This window comes from Neurospora tetraspora, assembly GCF_033439725.1.
Source record: "Neurospora tetraspora strain CBS 560.94 chromosome Unknown B0H65scaffold_11, whole genome shotgun sequence".
Classification (NCBI taxonomy): Eukaryota; Fungi; Ascomycota; class Sordariomycetes; order Sordariales; family Sordariaceae; genus Neurospora; species Neurospora tetraspora.
Genome location: NW_026944393.1, coordinates 339,080 through 363,935, shown reverse-complemented (window position 1 = coordinate 363,935; position 24,856 = coordinate 339,080). Strand labels below are relative to the sequence as shown.

At 38.1% G+C, this 24,856-nt stretch overlaps 5 protein-coding genes across 5 annotated transcripts; all 5 read right to left on the bottom strand.

Annotated features, from left to right (window-relative positions):
* Positions 1–492: 492 nt before the first annotated feature.
* Positions 493–1,158, bottom strand: B0H65DRAFT_437157 (uncharacterized protein; the record flags this gene model as incomplete). Its single annotated transcript, XM_062825290.1, has 1 exon — positions 493–1,158. The coding sequence occupies one exon, from the start codon at positions 1,156–1,158 to the stop codon at positions 493–495; it is 666 nt and encodes a 221-aa protein (XP_062676523.1).
* A 352-nt stretch (positions 1,159–1,510) lies between these two features.
* Positions 1,511–4,296, bottom strand: B0H65DRAFT_447022 (uncharacterized protein; the record flags this gene model as incomplete). Its single annotated transcript, XM_062825842.1, has 7 exons — positions 1,511–1,611; positions 1,911–2,109; positions 2,430–2,704; positions 2,981–3,168; positions 3,364–3,438; positions 3,601–3,635; positions 4,228–4,296. The coding sequence occupies 7 exons, from the start codon at positions 4,294–4,296 to the stop codon at positions 1,511–1,513; spliced, it is 942 nt and encodes a 313-aa protein (XP_062676522.1).
* A 253-nt stretch (positions 4,297–4,549) lies between these two features.
* Positions 4,550–6,948, bottom strand: B0H65DRAFT_447021 (kinase-like domain-containing protein; the record flags this gene model as incomplete). Its single annotated transcript, XM_062825841.1, has 3 exons — positions 4,550–4,713; positions 4,786–6,449; positions 6,545–6,948. 3 exons carry the CDS (start codon positions 6,946–6,948, stop codon positions 4,550–4,552), a joined length of 2,232 nt encoding a protein of 743 aa, XP_062676521.1.
* Positions 6,949–7,975: 1,027 nt separating this feature from the next.
* On the bottom strand, positions 7,976–8,413 carry B0H65DRAFT_391032 (uncharacterized protein; the record flags this gene model as incomplete). Its single annotated transcript, XM_062823745.1, has 1 exon — positions 7,976–8,413. A coding segment is annotated over one exon (438 nt), but the record flags the coding sequence as incomplete, so codon positions are not given.
* A 916-nt stretch (positions 8,414–9,329) lies between these two features.
* Positions 9,330–10,349, bottom strand: B0H65DRAFT_437327 (uncharacterized protein; the record flags this gene model as incomplete). The annotated part of the gene is made up of 2 exons (XM_062825304.1): positions 9,330–9,705; positions 9,763–10,349. 2 exons carry the CDS (start codon positions 10,347–10,349, stop codon positions 9,330–9,332), a joined length of 963 nt encoding a protein of 320 aa, XP_062676519.1.
* Between the last annotated feature and the right edge of the window lie 14,507 nt (positions 10,350–24,856).

Here is a 24,856-nt window from a genome sequence, read left to right as displayed (position 1 = left end):
TACGAGTGCCGAAGACACCGTGGAGATGCTGGAGGTTGTCATGTAACGTTATATCACAGGGCAGTTATACCTCTTTTGGCCTTCACCGATCCGAAGGATATTACTGTCTGACTCCAGGCCATACTTGGCCGGATCATACATTTGGCACCCATGGTTGCCGGCCTTGACCGGACAAGTGGTTGCCTTGGGCGATGACATTCTGGCCCTAGCCGAAGCTGTTACCATAGAGGTATCCAAGGTTGTTACCTTGGCCGGAGAGGTTTTTGGTGAAGCTAGAGTTGTTGGGGGCATTGGTGATTGGGTGTGGTTCGTTAGGAAGACCTGCCCTGCCACCCCTTGCTGAAGATCCACTGCCCCGAGCTTGGCCTCCATGATGGCTTGTACTTGAGTTCACCGGGCCATTGGTGGTATTGCTTCCATACTGGCCATTTGTTTTCGAAGCGGCTGGGAAGACCACGTTGGTAGCAAAGTTATCGGTCCCTTGCCGATTCTCTACGAATCCCCTCCGCGGCTCCTCGACCCAAACAATGTTCTCGTCTTGCTCGAGCCCGAATTGGAGAGCTCTTCGCCCCTCATGCCATCCTTCTTGCCGGCATACAAGGTGACATGTAAGTCGGCAGGCGAAGTCTCATTAGACACCCGGCCACTGACGGCATCGGTGCGTTTCCGGACGGTGCCCAGCTCATCGTGCAGGTTTTGGTCCTCGTGAGGACCGGTGCGAACGACTGCATAGTCGAGGCCGAGGCGGGACAGGCTTTGGCGGATGATGGATTGAACTTGCGCAAAGTTGTCGGTTCCTTGCTGGTTCTTGGCGAACCTTCTCCTTGGCTCCTCGATCCAGACGATATTGGTGTCTCGCTCGAGCCCGAACTGGGCAGGGTCGAACGTTCTGGCGCTGCCGGTGCTGGATGCTCCAGCGCCGCGTCCTCGGCTGCTGGATCCCCAGCCACCCGGTCCTCTGGCACCGGCACCCTTCATAAACTTTTCCCTCTCAGCTGCCGCGGCTGCTTTCTTCTTCAATACGGTGGCAAGGTCAAGACCGTTTCCTTGGATTTGGTCACCAGGGTAAAACCGTACATGACTGGAAGGATTAGGAATCTGCTGGTCCATGCCGTGGACCTTACCATCCTTGGTCGTCCATGGGCGGGTAGGAGGCATCTTGATCTTGCTGAGTTACTTCTGCTTGTAATCGGAAAGTTAGGATAGATAACATCAAGATCGGGGCTACATTGGGTTGCTTACCGGCTTTTTGTTCCAGTTTATGTCTGGAGATGCTTTCAACTTACGATTCAATTGAGTCGCTTCTGCTTGTGATCAAAATGTTAAACTGGGAAGACATCAAGATCGGGGCTACGTTGGGTTGCTTACTCGCTTCTGGGTCTTGTTGATGTCTGGAGACCTATGCATTGAGGTCACGATTCAACTGAGTCGCTTCTACTTGTGATGGAAAAGTAAGACTGGGAAGACATAGAGACAGGGGCTACGTTGAGTTGCTTACATGTGTTTGCTTCTAGTTGTTGAAGCAGATTGGAGGTGCTTTGAGGTCGGGGTTACTTTGGTCGCTTCGGATGGTCGTTGATGACTGCGCACCGCCACGGCCACAGTCGGTTCCTGACATGATGTTAGTCCCCTTGGTGCCCCATCACGCGCCCATTTGCCTGGGCCTATTCCGCTGGTGGCGAGCGTATCGGTATCTCTGTTTGGATATATATGGGTTTGTAGCTCCTTGAGAGATATGGACTCGGTGATAACTTTGAAGGCAACGCGAGAGGGAACCGATGATATTCTCTTGGATTCCAGAAGCTAGCAACTCATCGCACAGCCGGTGGTGCTAGACAGCCCGTCGTCTGGCTGCGACGGCCCTGCCGACGGCCAAAGGGTGATGTTGGCGCTTGAACCATTAGTATTACCGTTACTAGCCAAGGCCAAGATCGGCGCCGGTCCCGAAGACAGCTTGTATACCTTCGGGCAGTACCAACTTTCCTCGCTGGCGGGCCTCTCGATTCTGTTGACATCCCTCCTGGTGGATGGGTCGGCGAGGTATGCCAGGTCGTACTCTTCCTTGTTGCTTCCGTCGCCTCGAAGAATCTTTTGTAAGTAAATGTGTCCCTGCAAGTATGTGAAGTTCTTCGCGAAGTGTTTCCAGTCTGCTTAGTGCTTGCCGGCATACAGGGTGATATGCAAGTCGGCGGTATGTGTTTTTCTTGGGTGGCGGATGATGGATTGTACTTGGCTAAACTGAACTACGTGCTCATCTTCGAAAGTTCTGCTGGGCTTCTGGATCCAAATGATGTGAGGATCCGTCCTGTTGGAAGCCATAATCTTCCGGATTGTAGACGCTTCGAGCCTCGTGGCTGTCTGCGAACCCCACATTTTTCTTTTGCAGGATGGTGCGAAGGTCGATACCATTTCCCTCGAGCTTGTGTGACCTTGTGGGTGTTTTCGGTGAGCCACCACTCCTCCGAGACGGGCGGCTCGCCAGGCTTGGGGTATTGGCGGCGGGAGGGGTCCGCCAGGTAAACATACTCCCATTCCTCTTCGTCGTCACTTCCGGGCCTTTGGACAGTCTCGATGTAGATGTGTCCTTGGAGATACAATTCTTCCCCCCGAGCTCCGGTCTTCTTGCCGACCAACAGCGTCACATGAAGGTCGGCCGGGATTGTCGCATTCGATGTGCGATTAGTCGTGGCGTTGGTGACTCTGACTACTCTACGGTGCCGAGCTCGTCGTGAGGATTCTGGTTCTCGTGGGGACCGGACCGAAACGGACACACCTCTTTAGGAGGGGATTCGAGTCGTACTCTACCAGCTACCCGTCTACCAGGCGCTCGTTCCGAGGGCAATCTTTCTCGGTGAAGATGTACGGAGGGAAGCGGGTGTTAGCTCACAGCTAGATGCCGGGCAGGTTTGATCTTTGAAATGGGCTGCTCGTTCTGGCAGTCTCAGTGATAGTCTGGTTGAGGCGTCCCCGTGCTGATTACTGTAGCGACGTCGCCAGTGAAGCTTTTGGTAAAAATGACACCGAGGGAGCCGGCGAAGGGAGCTTCTGGGTGTGGGATTGGGAGTGTCGCGTGGGCCGTGGTTGTCCATGCCCCATATCAGTGTAGGAGGTAGGTAGGTAGTAGGTAGGTCGATAGGCACTTCATGCTGGTTCAATATGTTCGTATATCTATTTTTGCGGAGGAGATACGCTCGTGGGGTAATACATCATGATACTCATGCTTTCCGGCTTCGTAACCAAAGGAGTACGTTGGAATACATGTAAGCTATATAAGCTGTGTTATCGGGTTTCTTCTCACAACGTTGAGTTCATCTATATTTCTACCAGGGTCCAGTCCTAATCCATTCTTTTGAGGGTAGGTACCTATCTTGCACCTTACGATATCTTCTACGGATCTCCCAGAGAATGATGAAGATGAAACGTGAACAGATGAACTGGCTGGGAAAAGGTCAAGTAGCCATTGACTTATAGGTTCCTTGCTAACCATCAATCCCGCTCGCGCGTGTATTTGTGTGTCTCTCAGGTCCGTTTCCATAAAGCGAAGTTGGACTACTCCCTTTTGCTGCCCTTCCACTAATTGCTATCATGAACGTAACTTACACGCTTGTTTGATACAACCATGTAACGTAACGTACCTAGTGGTATGAAACTTTCCTGTTGAACAATGTTTCTTCAAGAGACCATGGCAGGAATTAAGAAGCTGCCACTCGTCGTTCGAAACAATATTCCAGCACTTCATTTTTTCATTCACATCTCTTTCCTTCACTAGGTATTGTCAGGTATGGTTGACGCGGGGAGAGATGTTCAATACGGGTATTGTAACGACTTGCATTGCATGTAACGGCCGTGTTACTGTGTATGGTGATTGTTGTGCCTGACCTACCTACCCTATCCCTTCCTATCTGTTTGAAGGGCTTCTTTGTCAATCTGATATCTGGACAACCAAAAGTCATCCAACTGCTATGGGGTAGGTAGGTCCTTGTCAGTGTCACATTTAGTGAAAGAAAAGCATGCCATGAACAAAGAATTTGTGTTTGTTCCTCCCTGTCATCCAACGGAGGACATTGTGCAGCGGCAGTTTTGCAACATCAGCACCAGACAAAGCACAGGTTTGTGACCATGACACAAAGAGTTAGTAAGGAAAACTCCAATCATTAATGGGCATGTCCAACATGTTTGGACGGTCAAATATGTCACTTGTCACAAGATATTTAGGAGTGAACGTACCATGTTTGACAATGTAGCTACCGATACGTCGCCGATACCAAACTTACCGTAACAATCACAGGTGCGCATGATGGTCACTCCGGGGACACTCGCCGATGAAAACACCATTAACAAATCCTTTGCATAAGCAATTACGAAGAATGTTTATACGGCGTTATTGAGGTAGTTTATATGTTTTTTTTTTGTTTTTTTTTTTTTGATGTTTCTTGTTTCTATTTACAGTGGCAGTATAAGCCTCACATTCCTCCTTGCTACTGCACCCCGACCAGCAGCTCCTCTCCTGACTCCTGGCCACCGGTCCATCCCGTGTCAACACCACCTCTCACTGAGCCTCAAGATCACTGCGGTTGTTTGTGCGCAGGCGACCGCCCCACAAGAACCAAACGGGGTTCGAAAAGATGCCGAAGATTCGTGTGAACGCGTTGAAGAAGAACTTGCTGACTTTGAAAGGGATCCGGGCCGCGAAGTTGATGAGGCCGAGTGTGCCTGATGAGAAGAAAATGATGTTAGTGAGCGATGTCCATGGAAAGTGTAAGTGTTGATGTAGAAAATGCATACCTTGAGAGAGTTTCGACACCAGACCTTCCGGCTTCCTGTTGTTCGAGGAAGCGTAACGATCCGCAAACCACGGATGAGCAAGAATATCGGCCATGCCCGCCCGATTCTCCGGCATCCACTTGAAGATACCCAAAAGCAAGTCCCGAAACGATTCAATGTCACCGACCTTCTTCTTCGGCGCTTGACCACCACCCACCTCGGCCTCCGTCCCTTCAAAACCATAAGCCGGCAACCTCGTCTTGTCCCGCGCCCACTGCCTCTCGATGGAAGCCGCCATTGCCTCCGTATGCGACTGATGCAGGCCAATTGCCATCGTGTGACTGATCGGATCCTCGTAGCCACACATATTCTTGATTGCATTCTTTCTGGCTTTCCACCGCTTGACCGAAAATGACAACGGGCTCAACACCTTCTCGCCTGTCTCCGGGTCCGTCACCATGTCGACAGCTTCCAATGAAATGCGTCTTGAACCACCGGTCTCCCTATACCACTCCCTGACTGCCGTGCGAAACGGCTCCGGCATTGCGCCCATGACCATCTCCATGTTGTCGACCGCAGATAGTAAGTCATTTGGAGACTTGGCAAAGGGGAAACAGCCGAGCGCGAGCTCGGCGAGCGTGACGCCGAGAGCCCAGATATCGCTCTTTGGTCCTAGATTGATGATCACCTCCTCTTTTTCCTCTTCGTTCTTGCGCGTGATTGCCTCCTCCGGTGGCGCATACCGCAGCGGAATTCCTGAGCCATTGACAGGCGGTTTGTCGACATGATACGACACTCCGAAGTCGATGACCGCCACGCTTGATGAACACCATCCTCCCCTGATCAACTTGGTCATGTCTACCTCTCCGACGAAATACCGTGGGAGCTCCTTTGGCCATTCCTTCTCTTTCTGTTTGTCTCCCTTCTTGTTATTGTCGTCACGTGGGGTTCTGGAAAGTTTCGCCGTCTGTACGCCTCCTAAAGCCTCCACCAGCTCTTCGTCCCCCATTTTGTTTACCTCCTCTTTCAAGCAAAGGAGAATGTTGGCCGGCCTAAAATCCCCGTGGCACAAGCCCTTCTGGTGCATGAACCGCATTGCCTCAACAAGCTGGAAACAAACATGTTTGACCAGATCTGTGACGTGTCCGTAAATGGAGCAAAAGGAGCCGAGGCTGGGACCCAGAAAGGGAGTGACGAAACAGAGGTGCGTGCCGTTGGGTTGATAGGGGAGCCAGAAGTGCTCTGTCGGTAAAGCGATGTGGTGTTCTCGGAAAAGATCTTCGGCCGTCTGTGGCGCTTGGGGAGCTTGAGGGGAGGACTGGGAGAGGTCCGTGTAGTGAGAGTCGGAGTGGGTAAGAATTTGTAGGGCTTTCAAGTCAGGGCACTCTCTTGCAGCTTTTTCCGATGCATAGCCCAAAAGAATCTTGAGCGCTTTGGGTTTGCCATCTCTGGTATCGCGACAGAGCCAGACGGTGCCGAAGCCGCCGCAACCCAGCTTGTGGAGGACGCGAAAGCGGGAAGGGTCAGAGAGGGGACCGAGAGTGTCGCCTAGATGAACAGGGTGGAAGCCGCCGGGGCCATAGTCATCCAGAGCTTCAATGGGACTAGTGATGTCGTCGTCGTGTATGTCGAAGTATTCGGGTTCTGATGAGTCGGACTTGGCGTCGTCGACATCTTCTTGGGCTCTACAGTGATGCTTCTGTTTCCAGGCATGGAGCTTAAAGAGCAGCCTTGGGAACGGCTCGGGTAGCTGGTCGTAGAACGGCTCTTGGGGAAGTACTTCATGTACTCGCGCAGGCGGTCCGCCTTGGTGCCTTTGACTGGGACCGCCCGCCTGCGCTTGGTAATTTTGTTCCTGTTCTCGGAATGGGGCTTGGTGGAGTTGGTGGAGAGCGAAGGGAAAACCGAAGGATCAGGCGCGTGGGAATGCTTTGAAGCGGTTGGGGGGCCTGAAGAGGGCAATGTGCCGGAGGTGGTTGTGGGAGTGGCGCCATCAAGAGGAGGAAGAGCTGAGCTGTTTGCCTGGTCATTCTCGTCTTCGGCCATCCTCAACCGTTTCTTGGACGGGCTGCCACTGCCGGAGTCTTCTGCACTCCTCTTGGGCTGATCTGCGCGAGTTCCGAGGTCGTCTGCGACTACGACATTGTTGTCAGGCCTACGGAATGGCCCTCTGATTCTCACCATCGTGGACGAAGACTGTGGAGCTGATGCTGTCGGATTTGCAATGAATAGCCGGAGAAGGGGAACGAGATCTGCTCTATTTCGCTTTGCAACTGGGAATGGGTGAAAACATAAAACTGGATGGACCTTAGTCTGTCATTCTAAGGTTTAAAAATGTTCCTGTGAATGGCAAGGTTTGAAAGGCCATGCAGAAGCAGCCTTGCGGAACAAACCTGGCTCAGAGCCTGGTTTTCTCTTTGTGATATTCTATGTGAGTGTCGTGATTGTTATTGTAGCGCCTTACTGACGCCTGAAAGGTATGTTTAGAGGTATAGATACCTCTATATAGGTACCTACTAGAGATACAAATGTCTCTGGGAAATAAAGCGAAGCGTATCAGATTTCTACATGAGGTATGTACAATCCTGCCTACGATGCATAGGTAAATGTATACGTCTCGTCTCATATCCGATCAAGCCTCCGGTGATACTTCCCCGTCGGCACGGGACAGGGCAAGGTACAACGCTTGACTCCAGCCTTCACCGTGCAGCTACCAATCCTTCTATTCTCCTTTGCTCTCTAGGTGCTTCTCTCTCCTCATCATAGCAGCATCAGTACCTCTAGGTAGCCATATCGAGGTCAGTCTCAGGTCGATTGACGTACTAAACCCTAGGTCGAATCTTCTTGTGCCTAATCCTCAACATTAGTTTCAACACTTACACTCATCTTCCGAGTGTCGCTCTTAGGTAGAGGTACTTACCGCGGAGGTTAGTGAAGAGCTTCATGAAGAGCTAGGATAACTAGGGGGGCTCAGCGTCGGCGAAGGGAGTTTTGGAAAGTACTTCATGTACTCGCGGAGGCGCTCTGCCTTCGTTCCTTTGACAGCGAATATCCTCATCGAGGGACCGGACCGCTTGCGCTTGGACCGCTTGCGCTTAGTAGATGAGGACGACGGCTTGGGGGAGGCCTTGGTACAAGGCGAGGGAGAGTGCTCGTTGTTGGGAGGGATAGAAGGGTTTGAAGGGTTGAGATTGGTGTCGGTGGTGGGACGACTGGAGGTAGGGTCCGCACTTGATTGCCCCATCTTCTCTTGCTCTTGCTGGTCGTGAAGTTGCTTCAATGTGGACTGAATCCGGCCGAGGAGGGTCTCGTAGATGTTCCTTCGGGTACCGTCCTCGGAAGGGGCATCAGATTTCGGGCTGTCTTTCTTCGAGGAGGAGGCGTCGACCATGCTGTGGATAGGGGCATCTTCAAGCTTCTCCGCGCGGTCTTTGAGGTGTTCGTAGACTTCGCGAGTAGTGTCGTTCCAAAGGGCTGTGTTTAGCGGTGCTTTGGTGTTCTGGGGACTGTTGTCCTTGATAGATTGATGAGCTGGAGCCGGGGTGTTGGCCGTAGGATCCTCGTCTGGGCACATCTTCAGTCTTTTCCTCGATGGAGTGTCCCTGATGGGCTCTTCTGGCATCCTCTTGGTTTGGGGCGCTGCGAGATCGTCATCGACAAAACCCGCGTCCTGATCGTTGATAGGGGCTGATGTTTGTTTGGGTTCTGACATTGTGGGTGGAATGGTTGAGAAGATGGTCGTAAGGGAATGGAATGTGCAACTTGTTCAGGTGAGTTTTGGTTCAGAGAAAGTTTCGTGGATTGTATACTACTGGCATTGGGAAATCTATAGATCAATTGGAAAGGATTCAGGAGTGAACGGTGAGCGACCTTGATACCCTCAAACCTGCGCCAGATTCCAAGGTCGCAATGGTTCACTCTCTATCCCAGGTTTGAACTGGCAGTCGCGTTCTAACAACGATGACGCCGCCTGAGCCATTCACCAGTGGCCACGGAGATCATGACATCTACCTAGCAAACTGAGACAGAGCTATACATGGCTGTGGGCATGCAAAAGCCATTACATGCTGAAGAAACCAATGTACCTCTAGCGATTATCGCACCCGAGGGATGATACCTACCTATATAGGAGGTATCTCGTACGCTCCAGCCATGTTAACGGGCTTGCTGGACGGCGATGCTAACGACGCAGTAGGCATATATCTCGGTATCCTCTATGCATGGAAAGAGTGGCTCGTATGATAGTAGGTAGGTAGGCAACTAGGTCTAAGGATGTTTAAGACAGTCTAGTAACGTGTACCTGACAGATGGTATGGAAGTTGATGCCTATTCTCATGTTCATGTCTCCCGCCTACGGCCGAGGCCTGTGGTCAATCGCTCACCACTCAATCTTTCCGTTGAGTACCTACCTAACATTCGATATTCCTTCAATATTGCCACTTCCCCTTGACAATCTCACCGTACATAATTGCGTTTTACCAACTTGTTCCGTGCCACCGCTCCCCAACACCCGTGCACATCAACAGGGCAGTTTTGCCTACTCCCCCATCATCGACCAAGTCGCCTCAATTCCTAGTACTCCTCAGATTATATCTCGTCTTCGGCTTCACTGCTTCATTGTCGTGACTTTTCTCCTCCTCATCAAGCTTTCCCGACCTCTGCCAGTATTTAATGTACTCAGCAAGGCGCTCCGCCTTGGTGCCCGGCACCGCTCTAAGTCGGACAGGGGACCGTTCGCTGTTTTTAGTATCGGACGATGGCGAAGGCAACGGCTCTGGCTCCGGCTCCGTAGTAGCACTCCTGTCGGAAGAGGTGGAATAGCACAAGCTAGACCAACTGCCCTTGGGACCTCCCCTTGAACGGCGCGCCGGGATGTAGTGTCTCGCGGACGAGCGGGGGCGGTTCGCTACCCAGCCGTTCTGAATAAGCATATGGTGCCAACTCCAGGGTGAGGAATGGGGGCTGAGGGAGGGTTTGGGGAAAGCCTTATTGTTAGACATCTTGGAAGAAACCTTGGGTAAAGGAGGAGCGGAAGGTGAAGGCAATGAGGAAGAATTCTGGTTGCGAGGACCGGAAGGGTCAGAAGAATGCGAGTCGGTCGTTGACGCTGAAAGGTCCTCTACCGCGCTTGGTCGCTCCATCGCCTGTTGCTGCTTGTTGAGCTTCTCGAGTGTGGTTTCAATGCGGTCTAGCTGGACCTCGATGTTTCCGGGGGCGCCGCCGTCCTTTGAAATCCCCCTGTTGCTGTCTGAGGTTGCCTTGCTTGTGTTGTTGGCTGTGTCGTCGATGCAGGTGTTCTCGATTATGCTTGCGCATCTTCCTTTCAGGTGTTCGTAAGGGGCTTGATGCTTATCGTTCCAGAGGCTGGTATGTTCTGCCTGACGAGTGTTGTCGTCTGCATGGGGGGCGACTAAGTCGTTGGCAATGGTATCCTTCTGCTCGCTCACCTTCGGCCGTTTCTTTGTCGGACTGTCGGAGTCGGTCTCCTTCAGCGTCCGCTTCGTTGGTTTGGCAGAGGCTGTGAGGTTATGGGTCACTCCCAGGGCCTCGTTGGCCCCAGTGGATGGCGTTTTGGTTGTTGTCATTGTAGGAGAAGATCGCGAGTTTGAAGGCACTAGGGGCAATGTGGTTGCTAATGCGATGTACGAGTTGGTCGCATCCCCATGTGAGGAGAAAAGGCTTTCTGGCCAGGTACTACGAGGACGGAATATTTATAAAGCAGCGAAACGGAATGAAGTGAATGGAGGGCGACCTTGATGAACCTGAGTCCCATCTTCCACAGTCACGAACCTCATCAAACCTTGTTGAGGTTCTCACCAAGGTTTGAACTGGATCCCCGTTCTGGTGACGATACCGACTCCTGCGCCATTCACCAGCGGTCTTGAAGACCTGGAACCTCTACCCGGTGACGACGGGAGAGATAAAGCCATGTAATGCTGTGGCATTCCCATTAATGGGATATTTAGGTACGATATAACTATTGATATATATTATCACGGGGCGAGAGGGCACCGTTGGGGGTAGGGTAAGATATGCGTTGTTGTACGAGGGAGAGAAAGGGAAGTATACGTGGAGGACTAGCTATATAGGCGGGAGCCCAGTAGGCCAGTCCGTACGCGCGCACGTAAGGCTACACGTAACTAGAGCATGTAACCAGTGCATAAGTGTATAGTTCTGGGCTATAGCACTAGTTTTGGTATGGCATATATACAATCAGTACAATACAACCACATTATAGGCTAGCCCCATAATATTATCCCCCCTTAAAAGAAGTTTATAGAGTTAAAAAAATCTATATGTATATAAAATAATACGTTTATTACTTTAATAATTCTAATTAAACCCTCTCTTCTATTGTTAATTCCCCTAGTAGCGTACCCGGGTCGACCTCTAGACTTTCCTCGTCGTAGTTTACGAAGTAAATTCTCAGTATACGTTTACATTAAATATTTATTAATTTTTTTAAAATCTTCGTAAAGGCTATTTCTAAGTTTTTAATTTTGTATTTACGTAGGGTGCTATTGAGTGGGCGCAATATTAGTATAATTACAGCGGCGGTAGTCTTTCGTTGAATAAGGCGGGCGGAGTACCGCTACGGGGGCTTTAGAATAGCCAGTACCGGTATTAACGCTAGGTTATTTTGAGTAATAGCCGGGGTTCGAAATATTAATATATTTTAGATATCCGGGGGTATAAGTAAATCGGGAGATTTGTTATAGAAGCGTTAGAATATTTCTTTATAGTTAATAATATAATTTTTAGGCTCCTAAATCGGTTAGTTATTACCCTTTTACTTAATATGGTAGTATTAGTAAGAATTACTATTAAATTAGGTATAGTCGATAATCTTTTTAAAGTCCTATTCCTTCTATTTTTCGTAGTTGTCTATTTTAATTGTTATTTAACCGTTATTTACTTTTATGTTTAATGATATATTTTAATTAAAGAGGCCTTTCCCAATTTATAATTATACTATAAATATATAGAATATTAATATGTACTTTATATTCGTTGGGAGCGCTAAATATATTATATAATTTTTAGTTCGTACGATATGGAAGGGGCTTTCCTATTGAGGGTAGAGCTTTAAATATAGGCGATTATTAGCGAGATTTATCGTATCCAATAGGATTATATTGTTTAGGTAGTATTTGGAGGAGTTAATACGTTTCCTATTAGTATTATCTTTGTACCGTTCCTAAGTACGGTAAATTTATTAAATTACGAAGTCTTAGATCTTTTATAAGTAGTCCGCGAATTTAAAAACTTTATAGTATTCTTTTAATTAGGTTGGTAACAAATTTGGGGGGGGGGGTAGTATACGGGGCTTAGTATTTATTTATAGATAGTGACTATAATTGGCAAAGAAGGGGGAGATATTTATTAATAACGATACGGCGTTATTATTAATAAATTATATAATTGGTAATTATTTTACTTCATTTATTTATATTTAATTAATATAGAATTGTAAGAATTATTTTATTTCGGCGTTAATCCGTTCAGTTTAAATATTAATTTAGGGGTAGAAAGCGGAAATTAATTTACGAATAATAGATAGTTTTTTATAAAGGGTAGATTAGAAATATAATGTAAATTAAATACTTTTATTAGATAGGATAGTATTTATTAGATTATAAATTGAGTAGATATAGTTTATAAAGCAGTTTGTGAATTCTTTGGCTTTTAAGGTTATAGTCGGAATATAGTACCGTATTTTAATTAACTAGTCGACGACGATAGGGATGTGTTTGAAAGTCTGGCCGAGGTGGGTACTTTCCGATAATAGGGTAATATAATCGATTATAATGTCCTTTTATAGTATTAGGGATACGGTTACGGGCTTAAAGTAATTAGCGAAGCTTTGTTTAATTAATTTAGCTTTTGTGTAGGGAAGATATCCTTTGTAGAAGATCCATACGTTATTATATATTCCCTCTTAATAGAATTTACGTTATAAGAGTTCGTATATAGTGTTGTAGTTAGGGTGGTTTGCGCCTAGGGAATTGTATTAGCGGTTAATTAATTAGAGTTAGAATTCTTTGTTGTAAGGGTTGATAATGATTCTGTCCTGCTATTTTGCGATATTATTAACGATGTAATATTTTAAAAAGGTATTCTAGAAGACCTTTCCGATTATTAATGATTATTAGCGTTTTGCTTTATTTGTTAAATAAGAGACTAATTTTGATGAGAATATAAAAATCTTGTAGTTTACCCGGATTAGGTCGTTGGTTAATTTATTATTAAAGTCGTTTATATTTAATAAGTAAAGGGAGAAATTAGTTGTAGGGTTTTCGAAATAATTTTCTTCGAATTATAAAGGGTTTAGTAGAGTTCTCTTACGGGCGATTAGGCGGTCGTTTTGAATACCCGCGGGTTGGTTATTGGGTTTGCGGTTTAAAGTATTAGGGCGAAGGTTCTTTGAGCCCGGGGTGTATTTAATTAGAAAGTTAAATTGTAATAGGAATTAAGATTATTGTATATAGCGTTAAGTTAGTTATTTATTAGTCGTAAAGGTCTATAGGTTTTTATAGTCTATTAAGATATTGAATAATTATTAGGTTCCTTCGAGTTCCGGCTTCTATTCCTTTAGAGCCTTAATAATAGTTAGTAATTCCTTATTGTATATGTTGTAGTTATATTCTTAGGAGGTATATTTAGCCGAAAAGTAGGCGATGGGGTAAAGTACGCCGTCGTTATCGTATTGGGATAGGATACCGCTAGTAATTTAATTGGAAGTATTTGTTTCGACAATAATCTTTTTAATTTAATTGTAAATTTTTAATACGGGTCCCTTAATAAAGGCCTTCTTTAAAGATTTGAAAGTTTTCTAGTAGTTACCGTTCTAAGTCTAAACTGTATCTTTCTTAATAAATTCATAAAGTAGGGTCGTTATAGTTGAAAATTCTTTTATAAAGTGTTAGTAGAAGTTTATAAAATTTAAAAAGGATTGTAGGAATTTTTTGGATTCGGAGGCCTAGTATTCGGTAATTACTTTAACCTTTTTTAGGTCTATTTCAATACTGTTTGGCGTAATAATTAAACCTAGGTACTTCGTATATATTATATAGAATTCGTATCTAGTAATATCAAGGTTAAAGTTTACTTTAAGGAATTTATTAAATATATTGTTAATATAGTGTTCGTGGTCTTGTACGTTGTCGGAGTAGATGAGGATATTATTGAAATAAGCGGTCGCGTAGACGTCGAGGATATTATAAAGAATAATATTAATATAATTTTAGAAAGCCCTTAGGGCGTATTGTAAATTAAAAAGTATTATTAATAATTTAAATAGACTAAACTATATAATAAAAGCGGTTAGCTACTTGTAGCCCTATTTAATGCGGATACGGTTAAAGGTAGTAATTATATTGAATTTAGTAAAAATTTTAATACAGTAAATTGTATTAAGGGTTTTTTTAATTAATAGTAGGGAGTAATAAAATTTAAGAATAATATTATTAATACTTTATAATTAATATAGACGTATACTTTATTATTTAGCTTCTTAACGAATAAAACCGGTACTAATACTTTAGATTAGGAGAGTTTAATAAATTTCTTTTTAAAGTTATTGTCAATTTATTTTTTAATAACGTTAAATCTATTAGGATTAAAAGCGCGGCCGCGAAAGGCGGGCGGCGTAGTTTTCAAGTAGAGTTCGAACTTAAAATTGTAAAATTGAATAGGGGGAAGGATTTTAGCGCCTTCTTATTTAAACGTATTAATATAGTACTAATATTATTTGGAGAGTTTGGTTTAAATTTGAGCGTCGGTCTTAAGGGGTTTATTGGCCTTTTTATAAAATTTAGTAATATCCTTTAATGTAATTTTACTAATAAAAATATTATTAGCTATAAAATAATCGTTAATAACCTTCTCCCAACGGAAAAAATCCTTATCCTTATTAATAAAATAGATAGAATTGGCTACCCTTATTATACGCAACGTATCTTCGTCCCCTTTATTAATTAGAATATTGATTTATTAATAGAAATAATTGCTAAAGAATTTTTTATATTTTGATTTTTCCCTCTTAATATTTCCTTTAATATATCCTCTGTTAAACTATTATTAATATTTTTAGGGTTTAAGGCTCTTCCCTCCTCCTTTACTTTATTTTCCTTAATTATTCGTTTAATATCCTCCTTTATATTAATTCGAATTGGATAGATAATTTATAATATATATTTTTCGATTAGCTAATTAAAATTCAGTACAGATAATTCTTTAATATTCTTAGGGTTAATAGGGCTTTTGGGGATACTATAAAATTTAATTAATATATAGTATTTAATATTACTAGTATAGACTCCCTTAATTATTTAATAGGGTATTAAAAATACGTAGGGTTTAATCGGGGGTAAGGTAGCGAATATAAATATTTAGCCCGGGCTATTAAGGGGTTTACCAATAGGCGTAGTTTTTAATTAGTTAGGGACCTAATTTTTAAAATAATTAAACTATTAATAAGCGGCCCTTTTTACAATTGCGGAAATAGACAGATAGCGCGCAGATTCCGATTGTAATAACTACTTTAATTCCCCTTCGTTAGGGACTTCTTCGTAAGATGGTTTTTTATATATAGGGCGCATATTAATTATCTTAGCCGAGGATATTAAAAGGGTATACCATTTAATTAATGGAGCGTAACGAAAGTAAATTAAAATTCTATAAAGGAAGTAATTGCGTTATTTATAAGCGGAATTAAAATAAAGAGAGTCATTGGGCTAATTAATATTAGGAATATAGTAAATTAATTAAGGATAACTTAAAATAATAGGGTTATTTTCGGCTAAATTATAAATAAGTACGTGGATAACTTCGTAGTAAATACCCGCTTCTATTATTAATTTAGAAAAGTAAATAATACTACTTTTAATATAGCCGTCAGCGAAGTAAAATAATTTAGAGGTTGCTAATTTAAAATAAGGGAATTGGTAACGATAAATGAAACGACGGTTAATAACCTTAATAATAGTATAGCCGTTATTAATAAGAGTAGAATAATGTAATTTATACGGTCTATAGGATAAATAAATAGAAAGATTTAATAAATTAGGGTATTTATAATAATTATTTATTAAAGATTTATTTATTTTTATAATATTTAATTATATAGGGATAGGCCTTTATTTTCCTCCTTATCCTATAGATTAATATTTCTAAGTACGATTTAATTAGGAGGCTATATATTTCCTTAATTATAAATAGAATTATTTTCGTTGCTTATAATAAGGGTAATAACACTGGGCTAATGAATAAAAATTACGTAATAGTAACCGCCGGGGCCGAGATTAGGGGTATTAGGAGTTAGAGTTTTTATAGGAGGGGTAGCGCTTATAGTATTAATTTAATAGCCGCCGCCGTTATAGGGACGCTATTAGCCGTAATCGTATTAACCCTAAGCAGGTTATTAGCCGCCGTTGCTACCGCCATTATTATTATTATTATTATTACCGTTATTCTTATTTTTATTTTTTTATTATAATTAGAAAGTTTAACTTCTCTTTTAAAATTAATATAAAAATAATATTCGGCTGCGAAATAACCCTTCTTATCATAACGAATATATATTCTATTCTTTTTATAGAATTCGAAAGTTTTATTATCGATTATACGAAAGAATTAGATATTAGAAGCGGATATAGCGTTAAAGTCTATAGCGTTACCACTTTAATTAGTATTAACTTCGGGAACAGGGGTATTAGAAGTATTAACGATAATATTAGTTTTATAGAAAGGGTTAGCGTTTGTTTCGTACTAATCCTTATCCTCTAAATTTTTAGTTAAGTTGCGGACTTTAATAAATTATTCTTCGTATTTATTATTAGCGGACTAATCGCTCTAGTAAACGAAAGTAGTACGGATATATTCATTAATTTTTTAACGAAAGTAGTAAATTTTTATACTATTATTAAAATTATAATAATCGATAAGGAGCGTAAACTTTTCTTCGAAATTTTACTACTTTATTCTTTTAATTATTTTCAATTCTTCTAATTTACGACGAGAATATATAACGACGTCGACGTTATTGTATTTTTTTATCGAATTCGTCAATTAATTCGAAGGTAGTATTTTATTTAACGGGTTTATTAGTAAAAACCTTATTGAATTCAGTCTCGATAATTTCAAAAGGAGGGCTTTTAATAGAGCGGGCGATTAATAAGAATTTCGAATATTTATTAATAAAAATCTTCGGCTTCTTAATTTAAATAAATTTAATACGGAGACGCTAGGTATAATATTTAATAATACGTTCGATAGAGGTGTTTTTGCTATCGAAAGCGGGAAATACAATAATATACGATACCGACCTATAGTTACTATTATTATTAGAAGTTATTATTTCGGGTTTTTGGGGTCTTCATCGTTACTAGGGTCTTTATGAGGGGGTAGGATAATTTTGGGTTTAGGGATGGGCTCGGCTTTAGAAGCGGCGATAAAACGTTAACAAAGGTCGTTAACGTATTTAAAATATTTATTACGTTGCTTTTTGTATACCTTTTTCAAATTTACGTAGAAATCGGCGAATTCTTATTTTAGGGCAATAATATTGTTATTAAGAGTATTAACGACGTTAGAATAAATATTACGGATAGCGGCAAATTCGTTAGCGTAGTTATTATAAAAGTTTTAAATAATTTTATTATAATTTTTAACAACTTCCTATATACAAAGGAGGGTTTAAATTTAAATTATATCAATATTGTTGTTACGCTATTTAATATCGTACTAGGCGGTAGCGAATTTAGTTTTATAGGTTTTAAATTCTTTTTATACTTCTTAGGTCTAAATATAGGCGGCGATAATATTATTATAGAGAAGGTGGTTAAAGGCTCTAAAAAATTATTTATCACAGGCATTACTACCTTGTTCCTATATATAGGTGCACATGCACATATACTGCATTAGTGCAGCCAGCTGAGTGCAGCTTTCTGGTTGCAGTATATTTAGCCTTCTAGCTGTTATATAACGGCATGGCTGTTCTGGGTAGGTCTATATCTATAGACTTATACCCTATACCCTATATAGTTCTCGTACGCGTATAGGACTCTCTTCCTATTCTTCGTACAACAATCAAAGTCTTACTTTAGTACTTGCTTGCGCCCCGTAATACTTTATTGTACTTAACCTTCGCGTTAAAACGTAATAAATAATTTCGGATTAATTAAATTTAATAGGAATTATTGTAATAACCTAGTCTTCGCGATATTACTTTTCGGCGAATTGTGCAATCGCCCGTCTTAAATTAAGGATTTATTACGATAATAATCGATATTAAATAAGTATTTAAAAATATTATAAGCGCGAATATTATAGAAGATCAATATAATAAATGTTTCTTTCTTATTTTAATTATTCTAACTACCTAAATAAGATATTTAATATTTAAATCCTTAGCGATAATCAAATCGACTTCGCTACAATCTTTCCGTTATTATTAAATAGTTTCAACGTTCTATTAGCTATCTACAGTAATAACTCCAATTTAAGCCTAAAGGTCTTACCTAACTTCGTAATATAAATATATAGTTATAAGAAAATTATAAAGTTACTTTATTATTTTAATAACAAGGTTAACGAATTAAATAAAGAAATTATAGCCTAACAAAACCGGGCGTTCGAATTCAAATAGGAGGCTAAAGTTTATATTAAGAAGATTAAAATTAACGCTAATAAAGCAATTAAGCGTATTAATACCTTCGAAACTATAAAGAAATATTTTATCGAATAATTTAATACCTTATAGGTTTAATATAACCTAATTATTAACAATTAATACTTCGTTATAATTCAAAATAACTACTCTCGAACAAAATAAAAACTAATTCGACTATAACCTAATAATTACAATTAATAAGAAAGAAAACAATTATTAGAACCTCCTAAATTAATTAAAGATAGCCAATACGATTTCGGAAGATAGCTGTACCCAATTAATTAAAGTATTAACTAAAGTAATATCTATTAAAATTGCGGCAAAAATTTCCGGTGAAGAATTTACTAAAGCTTGAGAATAAGTTAAGGAATTCTAAATTAACCTTCGTTTTATTAAGGAAAATAAAATTATTATTAAGGGTAAAGCCTAAATTAATATCGATACGGCTAAATTTAAGACCTCGGTCGAAAATAAAGGTATAGAAGAAGTCCCTAGAGGAACGAATTACATTTATAATATTAACGCTTAGGATGGTAATAGCGGCCCTAAAGGATTAGGGATAGGAATTATTAATATAAATAGTAATTTTAATGATAGAAGCCTTAGAAGATCAGGCGCGGGTAGTTTTGGCAATATAGGCGGCGGTCCTAACAATAGTTGCCCTAGAAAATTAAACTTAGGTTTTGGTATAAATAATAGTCCTAATAGCGGAGGATTCGGTTTTAATTATCCTAGCGGTCCCGGAAGTCCCGGCGGCGGTAGAAGTGGCGGTTTCCTGGGTAATAGAAATAATAATTTCTTAAGTAATAAAAGCGGCGGTTTCCTACCCGCTCCCCCCCTCCTCCTCCCCCTCCTCCCCCCTAACCCTAAGCCCTTCCCCCTTAACTTCAGAATAGCGGCGATTATTATCGTAATTTTTATAAAAACCCTAAGTACTTTACGGGCGAAGAAACTAATATTTTTAAATACCATAACTCTTTTATAACTTAATATACTAGTATTGGTACTAAATAAATAGTCGATATTTACGCCTTTTCTAATAAAAAGACTAAATTATTATATATAATATTTTATTTAAGTAGCGAGGTTAAAGTTACTATCGCCGAATACTTTTAGAAGATTTTGGATAATTTTTATTGTTTAACTGCGTAGATTTAATTTATAAGCGAGGAATTTTTAACTTATTTTAATTCCCGTTTTAAATAAGGAAACGTCGTAGCCGTAATTAAGAAGGCTCTAGCCCAATTTAAATAAATAAGCAAATTTATTAATTATTACAATTTCGAAGCCTAATTCGTTATATCAATCAATTATTATAATTATAATATAATAACGAAGGTACATATATTTAAAGTCAAAATTTCGAAAGATTTAAGTAAAATGATTATTTATTAAACTTTATCTCCAATTTATAATATTCAAATTAAATAAATTATATTCTATTATAATCTAATTAAATTACTAAATAAAGTTACTTTCCGCAATAATAGAAACTAGGGTACTGCTAATAATAATAATAACGGTAGTAATAGTAATAATAAATTAAAAGGCCCTAATACTATAAAGATCGACCGCGTTAAATTTAAGGAAATTTATAGAAACGTTCTATAAGACCGTTATAATAAGAACCTATATATAAATTATAGATAGAACGGCTATATAGTTTGCTAATATATTAATAATATTCATTTTAGTAGTCGCAATAAATAGACCGCTAATAAAAGTAATAACCTAAGTATTAATATATATAGGAAAGCCCTAATTACTAACCGTACTATAATGGATACGGCTAACCCAGCCGCAATTCTAATAATTCTAACGGCTCTAACCGCCCCGGCTATTCCGGCCGTTCCGGCCTAATAGGGAAATAGCGAACCCCAGGCTTAAAATACAATTAGGGGTATTTAAATAAGATATAAGGAAGGAAAGGAAGGAAGTTAATAACTAAGAAAATAAATATTTATTAAACCCTTAATTATTAGAATAATAAATAATTATTATTAAATGATTTAGAATTTTATAAATAAAATACAATTCTCTTATTTACATACCTTTAATATCCCTTGCGTAATAAGGAAATAAAATATATATTAGTAATTGATTTAACTACTCTAGTAAAGCTTTTATTAATCGGTCTTTTATAAAACGAACCTATTTAGAATTTAAATAATTAGATAAAATAAAACCCTTATATCTAACCGATAGCGGGCTTAAAGAATAGGTAGAGTAATATATAAAAATAATAATACGTATTGGTAATTATAAAGAAATTATTAAATTCTTTATAACTAATGTAGCGGCCGAATATCTAATTACTTTAAGCTAGCCTTAATTATAATTCTATATTTAAAATATTAATTCAATAATTAATAGAATTATTTAAAATTTAGCGTACGTAAGTATAAAGATAGATTACCCTATAGCGGCCGTAATTATAGTAATCTTTAAATTTATACTTATATTTAAATTAGAAATAGGTTCGGATATAAATTTAAATTTCAATATTAATACGGAAATAGACTCTAATAAAATTAAAAGAATGTAAAAAGCCTGAAACAGGCAATATATTATTAATAATAAGAAAACGTTAATTTAAGTAATTAATGTGGATATTACGGAAGTATTTAGGGGAAATTAAGCCGTAATAATAGAGTCTCCCTCGCAGCCGGTATTAATAAAGAATTTTAAAGAACTTTTCAGTCCTATAAGGAAATTAAATTTAATTAAAATTAAAGCGAGGGTATAAACGATAGGGGGACGTAGGGTATAGACTATAACGAAATTAGAATGGCTTAAATACACTTACTCCTAACTATTTAAATTAATAATCGAAATAAGTCCCCTAAATTTAAAGGATTTTAAACTTATTAATACTAATACCTTTATACTCAATTTATAAATAAAGGGGGTTAAAATTAATTTAATTACTTAGGCGGAACTTTAAGAAGCTTAAAAGGATAAACCCTACGTATTAATATTAATATTATCCGAAGACGCTTAATAAAATATTATATAGGGCCGGGGAAAACTATATAAATAATATTTTGAAAGTAAAGAAATTTATAATTTCATCGATATTTATAAAGTTAAAATTATAGGGGAGCGAATCTCGGCTACGTCTTTAAAATTGGAGGAAACCGCCTATTTATTTATAAATTAGGTTTATAATTTGGGCTTAACCGAAACAAATTTAACATTACTAGCTGACCCGGAGGAAAGTAAGGACCTAGAAGAGCCCGGATAGCTAACGCCGTTGACCGAAATCGATAAAATTTATAGTATTATAGAGGAGGACGTGCAGAAGTTTATAGAAAGATTTAATAAATTAAATATATATTTAAGGAAGTTAAAACCAAATTCCTAAACGAATATAAAGACCTTTTAAAAATAGCTAACCTTAAGGATACCGACGTAATATTAAAATATAAGTCCTACGACTATAAAATCAAATTAAAACTAGGGAATAAAGTTCTATTATATTTAAAAGTATACTTAATATCCCTTTAAAAATTTAAAATTATTAAATAATAATTCGACGATAATTTAATAAAAAGTTTTATTTAACTTTCAACGTCCGACGTAGCTTCCTTAATATTATTAATATATAAATTAAGCGGCGGCGTAAGAATTTACATCGATTATAAAAGTATAAATAATATTTTATTAAAAAATAAATATTCTTTACCTTTAATTAAAACAACTTTAAATACTAATTACAAAATTAAATAATTTATAAAGGTAAATATTATTATCGCTTTTAATAGATTTCGTATAATAGAAGGCTATAAATAACTAATAACTTTCATTACATAGTTCAGTTTATACGAATCGTTAATATATCCCTTTAATTTATTTAGAACGCTAACCTCGTTTTAGAACTTTATTAATGATATATTATATAATATTTTACATATATATATTACAATATATTTCGATAACGTCCTAATCTTCTTAGAAATATACGAAGAATATATTAAATATATTAAAGAAATATTCTAACGCTTTATCGACGCAGGCTTACAAATCGATATTGATAAGTACGAATTCTATACGTAGAAGACTAAATATTTAAGTTTAATTATTACTCCAAGCGGTATTAAAATAAATCCTAAGAAAGTAAAAATAATTATTAAATAGGAGGTACTAATAAATAAGCGCCAACTATAGCATTTCCTAAATCTTACCAACTTCTATAGAAAATTTATAATAAGATTCTTAATTATAGGCAAACCTCTATATAAATTAATTAAGAAGACTGGTAATTAGCATTAAGATAAAGAATATGATAATATTTTTAAAGCTTTAAAAACGGCGTTTATATTAATACTAATCTTAAAAATTTATAATTAGGAAAAACCTATAATAATAAAAGTCGATACTTTGGACTAATCTACGGGAAATATTCTACTATAAATATATAATAGGGAATTATACCCAATCGTTTATTTCTCTACGAAATATACTACGGCCGAATATAATTATAATATTTATAATAAAAGATTACTCGCTATAATTAGAATATTAGAAGAATAGAAATTAGAATTAAAAAATATAATATAATTATTTAAAATTATTATAAACTATAAGAATTTAAAGACCTTTAATATTACGAAAAGGTTTATACCCAAATATATAAAATAATTGAAATTCTTATCGAAATTCAATTTTATAATTAAATATAAGTTAGGTTTTACAAATATATCTTAATGCGCTTAGCCAGAAACTTAAACACGTTCCTAAGGATACGGAGGACGATAAATTATAAATTAGGAAGAAGTTATTTATCGATTCTAATTACTTTAATAAAAGATTATTCAGTAATTTAATAAATACCGATAGCAAATCCTGTATTATAAATATAATAAATATTAAAGGCCAACCCTTAGTAATTTATACCCTAAAAGATAATATCGAAGAGAATAATAACGGATTGAATATATATAAAGATAATTTAATAGATTTATTATATATTAATTCCCTTATAATAACGGATATTAAAAAGGCTATTAAAATAAATACTTATTGGCCGAAGTATATAAAGAAGCTAACACAGATCCCTTTTATTAAATATTATATAGTTAATAATAGAATAATATTCTAGGATAGGTTAATAATTCCTCCTAACGACGACAAAGTATAATTAGATTTAATTTATCATACTTATTTCTTAATATAAAGCGGCTATTTAAAGAGGGATAAAATAATAACCCTAATATATAAATATTAGCAGCTAAGTATAAGTATAATAGTAAATATATATTATAGGGCCTATATACCATATAATAAGACTAAGGCTATAAAAACTTCGCTAATTAATTTCTTTAAATAATTACTAATCCCTTACACATTATAGAGGAATATTTCAATAAATTACGTTATCTCGTTACCTAAATTAAAAAGAGTAATTAAGGGCGTAGAATATTAGTACGTACTGATTATAATAGATTATTTAATTAAAATAAAGGATTCTATTCTAATGGAACGATTAATAATTAAAAAATTAATTAAGAAATTTATTAACCGTATTTATACCCTTTATAGGTTACTAAATACAATTATCTCGAATAAGGGTATTTAATTCGTATCGGCTTTCTAAAAGCACTTATTATAAAAGTTAAATATTAAATTAAAATTCGTTACGCTATACTATAAGGAAATAAATAACTAAATAGAACGTATTAATATACAGATGGAATAGTATCTACATATATTTATTAATTGGATATAGGACAATTAAATAGACTGGCTACCCTTAATTAAATTCTAAAATAATAATTTAAAATCTATATACTAATATAATTCTATTCTTTGCCAATTACAGGTTTTACCCCTAGATAAATACGGAGCTGTCTACCCTAATACCCCCGGACGCTATAAATATATAGAAAAAGTAAATATTTAACGCTAATTAATTAATCAACTACTTTAAGGAAGTTTAGAACTTTATAAAAGTTTCGGCGAAGTAAGTTTAAAAATAATACGAGGCGGCGGCTAATATTTATTATATAAATGCCCCTAAATATGAAGTAAGTAACGAAATAACATTAAATATAGTTAATTATATAATAGGGAGGCTATATAATAAATTAATACCCTACATTAAAGGTCCTTTCCGTATTATAAAGGTTAATTCGTATATAATAGAATTGGCCCTACCTTAAAATATAAAAGTTACTTATATTATTAACGTCTTCCAAATTAAACTTTATATCGAAGGCTTCCTAGGCTAGAAGGAATTAATAATAGATATTAAAGTAAATAAAGGTATAGTTATTACTAGGACGGATAAATTCGAGGGGGATAGACGCTAAGAGTTTTAAGAATTTATAAATTATTAGAAGATCGAGGGTACTTAGAAGTATCTAGTAAAATAGATTTATTATCCGCCCGATTAATAGCTGGCCAAGATCCTCGATAATT